This window comes from Antrostomus carolinensis, unplaced genomic scaffold (genome assembly GCF_000700745.2).
Source record: "Antrostomus carolinensis isolate BGI_N321 unplaced genomic scaffold, ASM70074v2 scaffold2527, whole genome shotgun sequence".
NCBI lineage: Eukaryota > Metazoa > Chordata > Aves > Caprimulgiformes > Caprimulgidae > Antrostomus > Antrostomus carolinensis.
Window position 1 is genome coordinate 5,444 of NW_010326435.1, and position 16,937 is coordinate 22,380.

General features: G+C 38.7%; 1 protein-coding gene across 1 annotated transcript in view; it reads left to right on the forward strand.

Moving 5' to 3' along the window:
- Positions 1-877: 877 nt before the first annotated feature.
- LOC104527754 (uncharacterized) overlaps positions 878-16,937 on the forward strand; it is a gene marked incomplete at its 3' end in the record, with an annotated part of 27,600 nt that continues 11,540 nt past the window's right edge. The window contains exons 1-7 of the mRNA XM_029085857.1: positions 878-983; positions 3,730-3,868; positions 10,442-10,514; positions 11,095-11,194; positions 12,246-13,127; positions 13,877-15,726; positions 15,895-16,248. Coding sequence (XP_028941690.1) covers positions 878-983; positions 3,730-3,868; positions 10,442-10,514; positions 11,095-11,194; positions 12,246-13,127; positions 13,877-15,726; positions 15,895-16,248 — 3,504 coding nt within the window. The remainder of the gene's footprint in view (positions 984-3,729; positions 3,869-10,441; positions 10,515-11,094; positions 11,195-12,245; positions 13,128-13,876; positions 15,727-15,894; positions 16,249-16,937) is intronic.

Below are 16,937 nucleotides of genomic sequence, written 5' to 3' on the forward strand. Positions count from 1 at the left end.
TCTCCAGGCCATGTATAAGCATATGCCTAATGTGTTATATACCTAATGAGAGAAGAAAACAACCTCTCAAACTGCACACAGCAACTCTTTATTCTGTTCAAGTGTGCTTCAGAAAAGCAGGGTGACCCTAAAGCCTGAAATAAAATTATTAAAAATTTGCTTCACAGTATTTGAAATGGCTGAAGTTCACGTGATGGATGCATGTACGTTAATAAACTGCACAAACTTATTTTGTTGTTTCTTCTGTGTGATGCTTTCTTCATTTGTAGCTCATTGTATTCATGTAAGGATTTTTGTGTAACCTATGGAAAAAATGGCACCATTTTTCCAGTGCACTTTTGGAGTGTGTGTGTAAAAGTAATGCCCGATGAACAGCCTGAAAAGGATCTTCTGAGTCCCAAAACAGCCATGGATTTAATTTGGCACAGATTTCTTATGCTTCCCTGCTAGATTATCTCAATTTTAACCTTTGAAAAGTGGCCTTTGGAGGCAAGAATTTAAGATCTACAGTTACTGGAGACTCCTCCAGAGCTGTCACTGCTTGAGAGTTTATCATAGCAAACCATATTTTTTTTAAGATTTATTTCAACTGATGCTCTGAGGGTAACAGCACTGAAAGTGTTCCCTCTCCAGCTCATTGTCATCCTTCATAATTACAAAAGGTAACAGATCAGAGGATGGAAACAACATGCTAAGACAGTGTTTAAAAAAAACCCAACAACAAGACACAATCCAACCCCCAAACTAAAAAGTCTGACTTTTATTCTGTTCACACAGGTAAGTAGATTGTGTTTGCATCTCATTTATTTTATTTTTTTTTTTTTTCCTTGCCAGGCACTTACCAGAAAAGGTGAAAGATGATGTTCAGCTAAAGAATATGAGTGGGCAGTGGTTTTATGAAGCAAAGTCTAAGAGGCACAGAGATAAGATACATGGAGCAGATATTATTAGAGCTTCCATGCGACGGAAGCCTGCTGCTCTTGGTAAGCATTTCGTTTCTGTTTTATTTTGGAAAGGCTGGCTCTTGCTTAGCTAACCTCAGACACTGTTGTCTGTGAAACACAAGAATAATATTGGTATCTCTACAAGCAGGAAATGATGCAAAAGAGAGATTTCCCATGTAGTTTACAGTGTAAGCTTTCCTCTCCCCCAGTGCTCTCTGTTAAAGAGAGAATTCTGTGGGATGACTGCTAACTAGAGGGACTGGCTTGTGTTACATGTAGGACTAAAAGCCCTCTGCGTTCCTGGACTGAACTCTCATTTCCATTTTTGAGGCCCTGTGAGCTACACTGGAACATGCAGAGAATCAGAGATTAAGGAAATTACTCTTTAGTATGGATTTCCAAGATTTTGGGTGCTCAGTTTGAGACCTCTGAGGTTTAATGGTAGACGCCATGAACTAGAGCTAGTGGTTACAACTACTGAAATATGTGTGCTGGGAGCTCTGGCAGCTAGAACTGGGCATCCTGTGTCCATGTTGTCTTTGAATGTACCCACCATTCCCCACATCATGGTGGGTGCCCTCAAATGATCTATTAGAAATGTTTTGTTAAAGCCAACTGTGTTCTTGTGCCAGGTAACAGTTGCAGACATTAATTTAGTACAGATAGGGCGTAGTATATTGTGTGTAAATTGAGTAATGTTGTCAAGCTTGATGCTCACTTGGTAATAAATATTATATTTTTGAAATGCTTATTTAAAAAAATCAGAATGTGGGAAGATAATAAGCTGTGCTTAACATCAGAAGTAAATACAGTGTTTTGTTTGGAGAGAAACAAAGCAAGAGAGTACAACATAAAAGCTGCTCTACTGGACCAGACCCAAAGCTCATCTCCCCAGCAAGCTGCCTCCAAGAGTGCCTGGCAGCATGTGTAAGCTCAAAGGCCGGGACCAACCTGCAGCCAATTGTACCTGAGACTTTTTTGACATAGAGGAGGTATTTCTGGATTATTTTTTCCCCATTACTTTGTTTAAGAAGCTCTTTAAAGCTATGCCTCTTTAACATTTACCATATTCTGTCTTGAGGCATTTTAAAATGAAGGGTTTCCACATAAGAGGTGACCATTTCATTTTCTGGTTTTGAAGTGATCACCATTAACATTATCCCTAGGAGGGAAAGTGAACAGTCAATTTGGATTCACAAAAACATGTATAGAATAGTATACAGGATTTTATGGACTTCTATTAGAAATCTCTTGGCATCTGACTTTCTAATCTGAAGAGTCCTGGTCTGTTTTGTCATTCTTTGTACAGAAAGTGATTGTTTTCTTAGATAAATTGACCCTCATCCCCTCTTAACCTCCTCTAGTTCTACTAAATCCTATTGACTTAGAAGGGCAAGACTCTTCCTATTCTCACCACAGGTTGTATTGATATTTGTAGTCTTTATTTTTTTAAGTTCTGTTAAGGGATTTTACTTTGTGCTAGTGAAACAATTAAGGTACTTCTCTCAATACTATGGGTGGACTATAGCTTACTACTTTCTATAGGTTTTGTAACTACAATTTAGCTTTGTTTTCCTGTGTCTAATCCTGCAATGTTACACCTTCCTAATTCCTGTATTCCCAGAGATGAGTTTGGATACAATCACAGAATGGCCTGGGTTGGAAAGGACCTTAACGGTCATCTAGTATATAATGGCAGTTTAGTCAGTTTGAGGTTACTGTCTGATGGTTTGGGGGTTTTAGGTTAACAAGAAAAGGTCTGAAACAGAAAAGAATGCAAAAATTCACAGGTAGTTAGTGTGGCATGTTTGTGGTTTTGGCTGGTTTTGGAATTGAAGGTTATGAAAATCAGCTGTAAAATGTTAGCTAAATTTTACAGTAACTTATACCTTAAAGGAAAGTACTTACAGCCATATTACCTTAAAGGAAGGTTAATTGTTCCCAATCTTATTACTTGAACCAAGGGGCATACTGGTACATTCAGAACTATGTGCAATTACTTGGTTTCAATCAGTCATTAGATGGCAAGATATTTTTGCTTGCAGTTATGGTTAGCAAAAGTGAGACTAAATATCTTGCTTATTTTTGCACACTAGGAAATCCATCATATCTGAACTGCTGAAGTGCAAAAAGCAGTAGAGGAAATAATGTAAACTAATATTTTGACTCTGGAAGAGGTTATCAGAATAGGATTCTGACCCACCCCTAAAAGAAATGAAAATGTATTTGCATTTGCTGAATGAGTGGGGCTTTTTGTTTGGTTGGGTTTTTTATACTTACCCTCTTAACTTCTTGTGGTAATTCTATCCATAAAGGATTAGCCACCTGCTTAAATAACAGCTATGACCAACTTCAAATTTACTGATGTAGGAAAGGAATAATTGACTTGATTAACTGAACTTCAGCATATTTTCAGTTTCCTATGGTTTAATTGTTTTGTGTTTCCTCAGGACACCAAGGTTGAATTTTTGATGTTTTTCTAGCTGCAAGAACTCCAGGATTAGTCTTTACCACAGTTGTTGTAGAAAACTTCTCCATTTAGGATCATTTTAAGGTCTAAAGCAGGTGTACCTGGAGTAGCAGAGTGAAGTATGTGGAATAGTATGTGACATTCTTAGTAGCATTAAAAAAATTGTTCTTCAGAAGGCAGCAGATCTGCTTCTGTACACAAGTATAGTGGACTTCTGAAATAGCTGTAGGACTGAATGCAAATACTTGTTTTTGCTTCTGAAGAAATCCTATATGAACATATGGAAGACTACAATATTCTTGTTTGATGTTTTAGCTGAAGTGAGTCAGAACAAAACAAACAAAGCAAAGAACAGCTGGGTGAGCAATGTTAATAAAGAAGTCTTTGTGCCACCGGAACTACATGGCATTGTAGAACATCAAGAGGAAGAAGAACAACTGAAATCTAGTTCAAGGTAAGCTGTTTAATCACAGTTAGTACATATACATCAGGACTGGTGAAACTTGTCAACTGTAAGTTCCATCCAAAATATTAGACTTTATTTCAAAGATCATTAATTGTTTCCTCAGAATTGTCCAAGGAATCCATGCATGTGAAAGGCTGACAAATCATATTTATACATTGTTAATTGTTCTGCATTCAAATGCAGAATAATCTTTGACTTACATCTACAAGGAAAAAGTTGTCCATGGTGTATAGAATGGTCCCACACACGTTCTTGTGTCACAACTTAGTCTGGCTCACAGAAATGGGATGAGGGTTTTCTACTGGCCACAGTCAGTCCTCTGCAGTTACCAATATGGGGACAGTAACCTCTGCATCTCTTCGTTCAATCACTCAGTGACACCAGACTATTGGTTCAGCCTGAATTTTAAACTTGGATCATACAAAGAATCAGAGATTGAGAAATTACTTTTTAGAATTTTCCAGATTTTTGTTTGCACAGTTTAAGATGTCTGAGACTTTTTTTTTTTTTTTTAAGAGACCAAATGTATTTGAGGTGAAAAGAACCAGAATCTTTGGGTACTTGCAGAAAACAAATCAAATTCTATCAAGAAAAAGAAATCTTTCTGGAAAAGAGAGGCTTCCATTTGGAGTAGGGCAAGATGGTCAACTTGGGTATTCCTGAATGGCTGTTGTTGTTGCACAAAAGCTGGATGAGAACTATTTTCTGAACTATGGAGGATTTTGTGTCCAGTCCATCTCAAGTCTGTGAGCATCCCAAACAACTCTGTTTTGCTTCAAAATACCCTGAATTTATTTCTGAGAGAGAAATGTTTTCTCTTTAAAACACTTACATGTAGTAATTAATTGGCTGAGTGGAAAGCTTTCAAAAAAAACTGCAAAAACACTTACATGTAGTAATTAATTGGCTGAGTGGAAAGCTTTCAAAAAACCTGCGTTTGAAGAGGAAAACATTGATCTCAGACTCACAAAATGTTAGGGATTGGAAGGGACCTCGAAAGATCATCTAGTCCAATCCCCCTGCCAAAGCAGGAACACCTACTCTAGGCCACACAGGAGGGCGTCCAGGTGGGTTTTGAATGTCTCCAGAGAAGGAGACTCCACAGCCTCTCTGGGCAGCCTGTTCCAGTGTCCTGTCACTCTCACTATGGAAAACTTTTTCCTTATGTTTACATGGAACTTCCTATGCTCCAGCTTGCACCCATTGCCCCTTGTCCTACCATTGGACATCACTGAGAAGAGCCTTGCTCCATCTTCCTGTCATCTTCTCCTAGCTAGTGGGACAAGAGGTGGAAATTAAATGTCTTTAAATAGCCAGATCCCTCAACATCATTGAGGAAACAAGAACCAGGGTGTAACACAGATACCTATTGTTTGTGCTGTCAGTGAACAGTGAGGTAAGAGCCAGAGTTACTTCTTAAATTGACTGTTTTACTTCTGGTTGTGTTACTGATCAGCTCTGTAATATTTCACTTTCTTGTCTGTCTTCTGAGTCCTTCTCTGTCTGTCACCTGTTTTTTCTTTGCAGCAAGGCTTGTCTCCTACTATGCATTTGTACAGTATCTAGTAGCAGTTCCATCTTAAACTTTCGTGGTCTGCAAACTGGGCACGCACGCTCATGATGAATGGCACCAAAGGTTGGTGTAAGTCTTAACTCTGGCTTGCTTTAATGGACTTTATTATCCTTTACGTGTCATTATCAGTGAACTCAGAGGAGTATCTGTCTTACCCACGTCTGAAATTGTGCCTGAAAAAGGTCAAATAAACTGCTTTGTTACAGACTTCCCCAAAAATGAAGCTGTACAATAAGGATAATAAAGGTTACTTATCGCAAGAGCGAGCTTACCTCCCCCTCCCACGCTGACTGATAATTCTGACGTGGTTAGTTGTTACTGAATATAGTCTTTTCCCAGATGGCTCTTACCTTCAAGAGATTGTTAGGCAGTTATTTCTTTATGGACAGCACAAGACGTGCTGCTGTTTAATACATCTTGTAGAATATTTTGCATGTCATCCTGTACATCAGGAAAAAGAAGACAATACTTTAAAAGTAGTACAGCCTTATAACATTATTCTTACCATAACAGCTCCACAAACAGTATGTGATGGATGGAGTAATACATTTGATAAAGTGCCAGGGCAGCCTCTTCAGAAATATGTAACATAATAATGTTTAACAAAATGTGGACAATGTGTTTGGAATATGACTGACTTGATTGTGATCTTTAACTTGAGGTGATTTAATGACTTATTTCAGGTCACACCCACGTGAGGCTCAATAACTATTGTCCAGGAACCTCTCCTGCCCTTTGCTCCAAAATGTGACAGAAATTAATCAGTCTGTATGCCTTGTTCATGTGTGCTCGTACTCTCACCAATAGTTCAAGATCTTCCTGCTAAAGCAAGCTCACACAGTCCAGGATTTATGAGACAGTTGGAAGTGATCTATAATATGTGGGCTGGACACTTACTTGCGTTTACTTTGCATAAATACTTGATGAGGTGTCTCAGATTATTGGCTTCTAAAATGTGAAAAGCTGAAGCAAGCAAACGTGGCAGGACTATGTGCAATTCATTGCTTACAATTTCAGTCTGGGCTTGTTTCACTGTGGCTGAGATTAGTCTACACACCATTGCATGTGGAAAGTTGCAGGAGGTGCCATACGTTTCTGAAGTTCTCCTCCTTTCTAGTCTGTTGATACTGGACTTTGAAGGAAACTGATCTGACTTGGCCTGTCCGTAATGGCAGCAGCTGATCAGGAATTGAGGGGAAACACAGTGCTGGGAAAGCAATAACACTACCAGTTGAGGTGGGAAGGGAAAGCCTAGACACTACAAACACTTAATTTAGTTGTTAGGATAGCAGAGCTGCAAGGAATTTATTGCTGATGACGCTTCCTCTTGCAACACAATGGTCTGAACATGGCTAGAACTAAGAGGATGAAACAGTATTCTTCTGGAGCTTGGGATTGCATAAAGTGATTTAACGGCTTCTAGTGTCCAAATACTCCATGTGGTTCAGGCACTTGGAACATTTTAAAGTGCTACTTTACAGGTAGGTTTGTGGAAACTTTGGATTTTAGGGTTTGGTTTTTTTTTTTCCCCTTCTTAGTCTAAGAGCGGGCTCCAGGCCAGCAATGAACTGAACAGCTGCTAACCTGAGGATTGGGACCAGAAGATATGAGATCACAAATTATCCATCCCTTTTTTTTTCTGGATCCTATTCTTAAACCAAAACAACTCTTACTGAATGTGAAGAAAGTTCAGTTCTGGTAGATCTGTTTGTAAACTGCTGAGGGTCAAATCCAGCCCTGAGGGCAGTTCAGTGGCTGTTGAGTCAGGGTGCTGCTATATTAGGTGGAATAAAAATCAACCCACACCTATATTCTTAAAATTAGCATAGTGATCCTCATCCTCACACCCCAAATATCTAAATTCAGTAATGAGGCTATAAACTATTTTTTTCTTGGGTATTTTATCACCAAGGTACTTTTCTTGCATACCAGAGCCTTTATGGGCCAGGTGTTTGAAGTGTCTTTGAAGGTGTAACTTAGCACAGAATGAGTTTTCTTAGGGTGACTCAGACTGTCAATATTACCTCTGTTCAGTGATACCATCTGTCTATATGCTGAACCTCGAAAAAGGGCAACGCTAAAGGGGTTTTATCTTGCAAATTAAGATTTGTAGGTTGTTTTCTTCCCTAGGCTGGAAAATATTCTTAACCTACATTGAACAGGGGAGAGGTGTGGGTCCTAGAGTTCTGCAAGGCGACAATTTGGACAAAATCCCTAACTCATAACTTTTTTGGGATAGTAGGGGTGCTGGGATACCTAGATAAGGATATTTTTATGGAGTACTGTTAAATCACACTAGCTTTACTCACACCAGTTTCTCTACCCTTCAGGACGAGCCCAGGAAAGCTTCTTTGACTGGGAGGCTGAGTCGGCTGTATTGGCGATGCCTGCAAATCTCTAAACCCTTTCTCTGGCTTTGCTCCTGCCTTGGCTTTGTTGCCTCTTGGTTCCTGTTCGGTACTGTCCAGCCTGCAGGGAGTTTGTGCTTTCATTGTGGTTCTCAGCACTTTGTTTTGCTGAATTGCAGTGTAAAAATCTTTTAGTCTGGGTGTATTTATCAATTTGGCTTCATATACTATCTTAGATTATAGATTAGCCTTGTGAATGCAGCGTATCTGGGAACTCTTTGTTCAGCTTTCCCATCTGTTGAAGGTAAACTTGTATTTTCAGACCCTTTGTTGTGAAACTTAGTTATAGGATCCTGGGTGTGGTTTTTTTTCTCTACTTTGTTTTCTTTAGAGCAGAGTTTTCAGTACGTAATACCAAATTAACTTTAATTATTCTGTGGTAAGTCTGAAGTAGCATTGCATTAAAAATATTGTGGGATTGTGTGTGTGCTCAATGAGACCTAAAAAAGTTACCACCCCACCTGTAAAAAATGCAGACTGAAGAATGTCTTATCAGTTTCTTGTAGCTCAGGGTACGTAACAGTATTTTCCGTGTTTAAAATGAGGGAAGAGTTGAAGCATTCATGACCTAGTGTTAAAAAATGAAAATAAATACATAAATCAATCATGTTGGGTAGTAGATGGTGTAGATGAGAAAAAGTGAGGGAGCACACAGGTGCTCCTAAAAACAAAACCACAAAAACATAAACTCAAGTGCTTCTAAAAGAAAAACATAAACTTTGGTTCACAGGACAAAGTTTCTTTAAATGTATGTATTTTCAGACATTTAAAAAAAAAGTATTAGAACTAAGGTTAAAAATTGTAATGTGGAAGGATATTTCTGAGAAGAAACTAAAAGTTGCAATATTGAACTCTTTGAGAACTAGATTTTTCTTATTTAGGGTTAGAGAAGAATAAAAAGAACAATAATAATGTTATACCTGGTGTGTGCATAGAAAAGGCTGCTGCAGCTAGTGTTAAAATGTAAGAAGAGTTTATTTTCTCACCCGTGATATAGTTTCCATTACAAGATCAGCACATACCTTAAGTTTATCTTACTATGCATGGTGGTGTATTTCTCAAAAGAGCAAAGAGATACAGAAGTTTGTAGCTCAGATTACAACAGGTGTTTTTTCCCCAGCCTTATGTTCAGACTGCTCATTACTGTGTCGTCTTATCGTCTCTGTAATGATATTTTTTTCCATTTACAAAATGTGAATGATGCCACTTCTCAGCCATACTTAGTAGTCCAGAGGCCAGTAGCCTTTCAAAGGTGGCTGCCAGACTTTTTTTCTAAACTTCAGGGTTAACTGTATTACAACCTGGAGAAGATGGGACAGTTGTTCTCGACTCAGCAGGGCAAACTACTGCCAGTTACCTGATTAGAGAGAACTTTCTCCAGGTGAAGAGACAGCTCTTCTTTGAACATGGAACTTGATGAGAGCTGTGGGCTGTTTTCTTGTCCTGAGATACCACATCTGCCCTCAAAAGCATTGTCTCCTGGCTCTGCTACTCACCAATCAATATCTGAAAGTCTTTTCACCTATACCAGAGACCATTGACCAAAGAAATATTTGGTATTGGAATCTCCTTGTACATCTATGTTGGAAAAACCATAGGAGTTGCTTTCCTTCCTAGCCTGAGGCCATATTTCCTACCTGGAGAATATTCATTTTTCTTGCCTTCTACTGTTTCCCCTGTCCCCAAAATCATAAGCATGTAAGTTGGTTAATGCCAGAATTTTCTATATAAAGTTAAGGTACTGAATGTGGCTGTTATATGAAGACCATATTTAAATCCACATCTAAGCTCTATCTTCAAAAAACAAATGCTTTTTCATGTCTGAGATGTTTAGATAAACTCAAATTATAAAAATCCCGATTGGTTTGGAAAAAAACCCCTTGCATCATTCTACAAATGGATGAAATATTTATTGATATAATGTAGAACCTGTCTCTTGTAGCTGTTTTAACTTCTTACCTGCGCTATATTTAGTCAGGATCAAAAGTAATAACCTACTTGACTTATGCTATTAAACCACAGATTTTTAAATAGATCTTAATTCAAATAATAGCTTATAAGCTGTACCTTCTGAGGGGATGTGTTGTTGTCTGTGGTATGTCACGTCTTTGCTATAGTGGTGATGGGATTCTGATTTTTCTGACTTGGACACTTTGCAAAAATTTGTTTTTATTATATTTTGACACTTTCCTCCACTTTGATTTCAGTCCTAGAAGTATAAATGTAGGACAAGGATGGAGATGGCAACACTGATATTGTTTGGAGAGTGGCTGTAATTACATAAAGTTTTCTCAAAAATCTAAAAGATATCAAAAACATGGTTTCTGTCATGCCAAGTAGAAGTTGTATTGAATTCTTTAACAAGCAAAGAAATTTTTGCAAGGAAACAAAGCAACAAGAAAATCCCCTTGCTGTGGAAAGGAGAAAATTTGCTTCTAAATCTAGTGAGACCAGGCTAAATGGGAAACTTGAGGTGCCAAGGGGTTATATTCAAGTATGCATAAACTCTGTTTTACGTTTTGAAAAAGACTTAAAGTAATGACCTGTTTGCTGAAGTTGTTTTATGGTTTCTCTTTGCAGTTCTAAAACAATAACCTCTTTGTTAGACAAACCACAGGAAGGACCTATGAAGGCAGCAGTCTCACCAGTAAAGGTATGATTGGTATCGAATACAGAAGTTATCTTTTACATCTTGTGTGTTTCTTTGCTTCACTGGTAAAAAGAATTAAAAATTTGAAGAAGAAAGATAATAAGTTGGAAATAATTAGGTGTGGGGTTTTTTTTGAGGGAGATAATGGAAACCACTAAAAGTTAAGTGCTAAAGTATTGTTAGAGCTATAATCAGTGGCTGGCTGTGTTTGACACTGTCCCCAATCTCTTCAGCCACCGAAAAGAATTGCCTTGCTGTGTTCCAATATCTCTAATGTCACAGAAGTAGAGATAAAATTATTTAACTTGCAACAACTTGGGATTTGCAAGTGTCTTTAAGTGGTGGCTTATCTCTGCTGTTGGTGACTTCAAAAAGAACAGGCTGAGGCTAACATTAGTGCTTCTGATAGTTCCCTGCTTCATATTGTTTCCGTGTTTTGTCATGTAGCCAATTTAAGAGGCTGCTTTCAAACTCTGCTAACAGGGTAGTGAGGCAGAGGAAATCACCTCACTTTCATTTATTTTGTCAAGACTGTACTAATATAAAAATATGACTGCAATTATAATGTTTATTCCTTTTTTAGCAAAGGAGAAATCCATTTAATTCCACTGCATCAGGTGGTAACTTGAACAATGGGGAATCAGAAAACAGATCAGCCGTTCTACCTCAGCTATCAAAGAAGGGTAAATATGCTTATTTAGTGTATGACTGTGAATTTCTTGATGGTTTATATGGAAGTTATTTTTACTTTTATTGCTTCTTTCTGTAAGATATCAAAACCTTTTTAATCTTAACTACTTGGAGTTATCAACTAGTTCATTTCAAACCCCATGTTAAAAATGTGAATATCCTCAGGAAATGGCTGTTTATGTGAGTAATTGGGCTTTGTTTCCAGTTCTTTTACTCACAATTCTAGTCAGTATTAAGCATTCCATCTGAGAGGGCTGTTTGTCCTGAACTGCTGTTAAGAGAACAGAGAAATTTCCTTGAATTTAACATAGCTATTTCTATGACCTTCCAGCCATTGCTGCTATTGGCTCAACAGAAGCAGCCTCACTCTTTGGTCTTTATTTTTTCCTTTTCTTTTTTTTCCTATCTTGTTTATTTTTGAATCCTCCCTTTCCCGCAGTATTCTCTGCAAGCAAGTAGATGAGAGATGATATATCACAATACAGGCATTTGAAGTTGTGATTTACAGGCTCATACGCAGAAATTACTCTCGTGTCTCTGTTATGAAGCTTGCTAACAGGAAGAAGGAAGATTTGGACATTAGGAATAAGAAAAATTTTATCTCCCTACCAGGAGATCATTGATGCATTTTACCTTGGTCCATATGAATGTGGAAATAGCCTGTTTCCATTTCTGTAGGTTGCTGTTTATGTTCTGAACCTGAAGAGGTGTATGTGTATTCAAAAGCTGCCCTTCTATGCAAACTTTGTCCCCTGCAGGAATAATGCTGATCAAAAATTTGGTGTGCTCTCTGTCTTTGGAATCATCAACTAGTTAATGTTTCTATGATAAGAAATAACTGCAGGATTTTCGTCTACTAAAACTTCTTATGACATACGAATGAAATCAACATCTATGTTGAATTTCCGCTTGCATTTTACTGCAGATGTTTTTAATAAACCAATATCATCACTGCATTCTAGATCTGTGCTGTGTCATACGCCTCTGTTTATGCAGATGAATGTCATGTAAACTCATTATTTCTTCTCTATATGCATCTTGCAGAACTGTTGTCACTCTCAGAAGAGAGCCAACCTAAACCAAACTTACAAAATGATGAAACAGAGAAACATAAGAAGCCTTCTGTAGAACCTACTGGTGGATCACAGAAAGCACTAGTTAAGCATCCTGTCCCAAAAGCTAGAAAATTAATTCACAAAGCAACAGATCCTGTGTCACAAAGAGAAGACTTAGTTCCAAAACCAGCCAGACGGACAGAGAAGATTAATGGCATCGGCACACCGCCCAGGGGCATTCTGAAACGCAGTTCAAGTTCAAGTTCCACTGACTCAGAAGTTCGTGTTAGTCAGATGTTAGATGTTCAGAAAAAGAATGGTCTTCCTACTGCAACTATCTTTGAAGGAGAAGCTGAGAAGAACTCTCTTACAGAAGAAGTAGAAGACTCCACACAAATTTCACTGGAAAAACTAAAACAAGTGAGGTTCTCATCTAGCACAGGTAAAGGAGAACCTCTGCAAAGCCCACAGCTGCACCGTGGTAGAGAAACAGGAGAGTTTGGTTTGTTAGAATCTGATGAAATAAAGAAGAGTGGAAGCGATGATATTAGATCAGATTCATTTGGGAATAAGCAAATGTCTGCTGTAAAGCCTTTGGGAACCTCTTCATCAGCTTTACAAATAAAAACAATAGGTGGCTTACAAGAAGATACATCAGCATCTGGCCTTCATGACACTAATAGGTCAGTTGCTCTGGTTAATGAAACCTTGCAGACAAAGACATTTACTCCTAAAAGACTTGAAACTCCACAGAAGACCTCCAGCAATATCCTGCCAAATAACAATAATGAACTGAGTGTTGATGAGATGCGTGAAAATAAATCCAACCAGATCTTGAGCCGTGAATCCAAGTCACACAAAAACTTTACTGGTAAGAGAATAATGGGAGTGAAGAAGAGAATGCAGTGGCATATAGGATGTATTCATTAATGTTCGAATCACTTGTATCTAAGAATTAATAACTACAAAACAGAGATAGTAGGAATGTGCTGCATACTGCAGAATTAAATTCTAAATCACTTTTTTGTACTTTAATGCTCTAATGTAGTCAATATTTTTTAGATGATCTTCTAGTGATATTCTTAAGAATTAACAATTGGATCAGAGCCTGGACAGGCACCTTTATTGCAGATGATGAAAATGAAGTGATGACATTTGGATAAAATTCCTGTCATAAGACCTGGTAGATCTGTCTGCACAGGAACTGAAGAATTTTTGGTGTACTGCTGTCAGCTGTCCTTGGTAGTAGTTCAATTGTGACATGAGGATTTGCTCATGGGATTAACACAAATATACTGGGTTGTGCCCCCTGGCCTGGCCCCCCATTCAGTGTAACCATTTCCTTTAGAACAGGGATAACCAATCCTACCTGCTTGCACCCTCAAAAATAAATATGATTAATTTTCCAGTAGGGTATCTCAGTCTAGGAATCTATTTTTCACTCTGTTGCCTGCAGTATGGTTCTTTCCAAAAACACAAGGACAGAGAATTCTTCCCCACCCCCCCTGCCCCCCACTAACAGTTAAAAAAAAAAAATCTGAGAGATTTTTCAAGATAGATTGAACATCTGTAGAGTTGTGTGTCTGATTGCTAACACTGATAAGTTTGCTTATGTTGTAGATGAACATCAGCTTTCTCCTATGACAGAGGCACATGAGGTGTCAAATACCAATTCTTCAAGTCTTCAGCAAGGTAAGCCTGATCTTGTTGAGGAGCGAGATGCTAAAACCACTTTCAAGCCTGACAAACTTGCTGATGAACTCACTAAAGTGGCTGATGGATCTGTATCAAAAGTTGTAGATTGGTTTAAAAGAAGTTCTGGTACTGAAGATAGGAAACATGTATCAGCTAGATCCCAAGGCAGGAAACCCAAAGAAGAAGTGGACTTCTCAACCAGAACAGCAGCTCTTCCTCCAGATTACATTGGGCCTGGCATGGATGGAAAAACAGAAGTTACAGAAGAGTTACCATTTGGAAAGGTTAAAGAACAGAACAGTATTTCACCGACATCACTTACTTCAGAAGATAGACAGCTGATAAAAGCAAGGATGAAACCTAAGGAAGGGGAAGAGAATGAGGAGCAAAATGACATATCACTAACTGCATTTGACTGTGCAAGAGTTGTAGAAAAAGAATGTGGTCAAGAAATCAAGCAACAAAATAAAAAATCAAATATCTTAGAACATCATGAACACAAGCTACCAGCCCAGATATGTGAGTCAGAGAAGGCAATACGAGAAAAAAGAAGAATAAGGGAGATCAGAGCATTTTGGGAAAGGGATAAAACTATCCCCAGTCATGGAAAGAAAGAATTCAGTATCAATACTAATGTATCAGGTGATGGTGCATTGAAAGGTCTAGAAGAAAGTGCATCAATGAAACCAACTGCAGTATACCTACCTAATGAATTGGATGATCAAAGCAAGAATACTTTAAAAAGTGCTGAACAAAGTTGTTTGAGCAAGGCTTCAAGAAACAAACAGCAAAATTCTTTTGAGTTTGGACCAGGCCATGCGTTTGAAAAGCCAGAAGGAACACTTCCATCTGATGGTGAAGTTCATGAATATACAGAATTGCCAAAAGCCAGTAACTTGCAGTCAAGAATTGGTGCCACTTCAGCTTTCCAAGAAAGCAAAGAGAAGGATGAGAAAGAAACACTTCATGGGAAAGTTGCTGCTTTTTCCCCACAGAAGCCCAGCTTCCAGGTTTTGTCTCTAAAAGAAAAAATGAATGAAAAGTCCAAGAATCAAATTTCAGATCCTTCACAATTCCAGCGTTTGAGAAACTTCTGGGATACTGGAGTTAAATTACAGAGTAGCATTGACAGGGGAGATGTTTCTTTGCCAAATAATACTAGCTCAATAACCTATGAAGGAAAATCAAAGGGAGATAAAAAAGGCAGAGATAATGTGAGCAATCAAGAGTTAATTCAACAACAAACCCAAACATCTGAGAGAGAAAAACCACAGAAACAAGATTCTGTCATTTGTGAACTGCCTTTAGGATCTCCTACCCTGAAAGGTCTGAATGTGACACACCACAAAAATAAAGACTCTGTTCAGCTGGACAGAAAACCAGTTATCCCAAAACCCCAGGAAAAGATGGGTCTTCCAGAGGAAGAAATTAAAGAATGTATAGAAAAAAGTATTGTTTCATCAAAGGAACATCATGTTTCCTTGCAGTTGCTCCAGTCACCTGGTGATAAAGATGCTTTAAATGAGAAAGCAGTAGATGATTGGCCATGTTTACCTATAGAAAAAGTGGAGAACAAGACTAGTCCATCAGATGTCAGTCTCCCTAAAGAGGAAGTTGCAGAGACTGTGCTTAAGGTTGTTCTACCTAAACCTGAGCTTGATGTATTTAAATTAGGTCTAAAGAGATTAGAAAAGGAAGCCTCCGAGATGTCACCTAGCTTGAACCTAAAAGCAAACGTTTCAAAAGGGACAACTTTTCACTCAAATCAGTGCAAGGTCTTTGAAAGAACAGTAGAACAGAACTGTGATATTTTTCCTCCTGATCAAAAAAAAGAAATAGGCAAAAGCACAGGAAAAGTGAATTTGCCATCAACAGATGAGCATGAGAACAAAAAAAGCCTCAGGAAACTGTTTGGAGAATTTGAAAATTTCTATCTACAACAGCGAGCAGCAGACAAGGGTGATGCTCTTGAGTCTTCTCGGAGACCTCAATCTGGCTTGCAGAACCTGCTCCGAGAAACTTTTGCATCTAAACCTTATGAATATAGAAGGGTGGAAATGAAAACATCTGATGACATAAATAATATATCACAAACTAATTGTAGAGTAGAATCAGCAAGCCAAGAAGATACTGGTCAGCATGAAGAGGTCAATGAGACCATAGAAAAGTCTGTTGCCCCATCCAAGACCAGTGGCTTGAGTTCTGCTTTAGAGAAGCTGCTGAAGGAGGCCTCTGAAATGCCACCACCTAAACCAAAACATGCCGACAGCACAGTACGAAGGACTGCAGAGATGGAAGTTAAAAGCATGACGTATGAGCATGGTGGAGAGCAACCACAGGAAATTTTTGAGACCATAGAAAAATGTATTGCACCGTCCAAGGCCAGTGGCTTGAGTTCTGCTTTAGAGAAGTTGCTGAAGGAGGCCTCTGAAACACCACCACCTAAACCAAAACGTGCCAATAAAAGCACAACCCGTGAGCATGATGGAGAGCAGGCACAGGAAATCAGTGAGACCATAGAAAAGTCTGTTGCTCCATCCAAGGTCAATGGCTTGAGTTCTGCTTTAGAGAAGCTGCTGAAAGAGGCTTCTGAAACACCACCTCCTAAACCGAAACGTGCCGACAGAACACTATGGAGAGCTGCTGAGATGGAAGTTAAAAGCAAGATGTATGAGCATGGTGGAGAGCAGCCACAGGAAATCAGTGAGACCATAGAAAAGTCTGTTGCCCCGTCTAAGACCAGTGGCTTGAGTTCTGCTTTAGAGAAGCTGCTGAAAGAGACCTCTGAAACGCCACCTCCTAAACCAAAATGTGCCGACAGCACAGTACGGAGAACTGCAGAGGTGGAAGTTGAAAGCATGATGTATGAGCATGGTGGAGAGCAGCCACAAGAAATCAGTGAGACCATAGAAAAGTCTATTGCCCCGTCCAAGGCCAGTGGCTTGAGTTCTGCTTTAGAGAAGTTGCTGAAGGAGGCCTCTGAAAC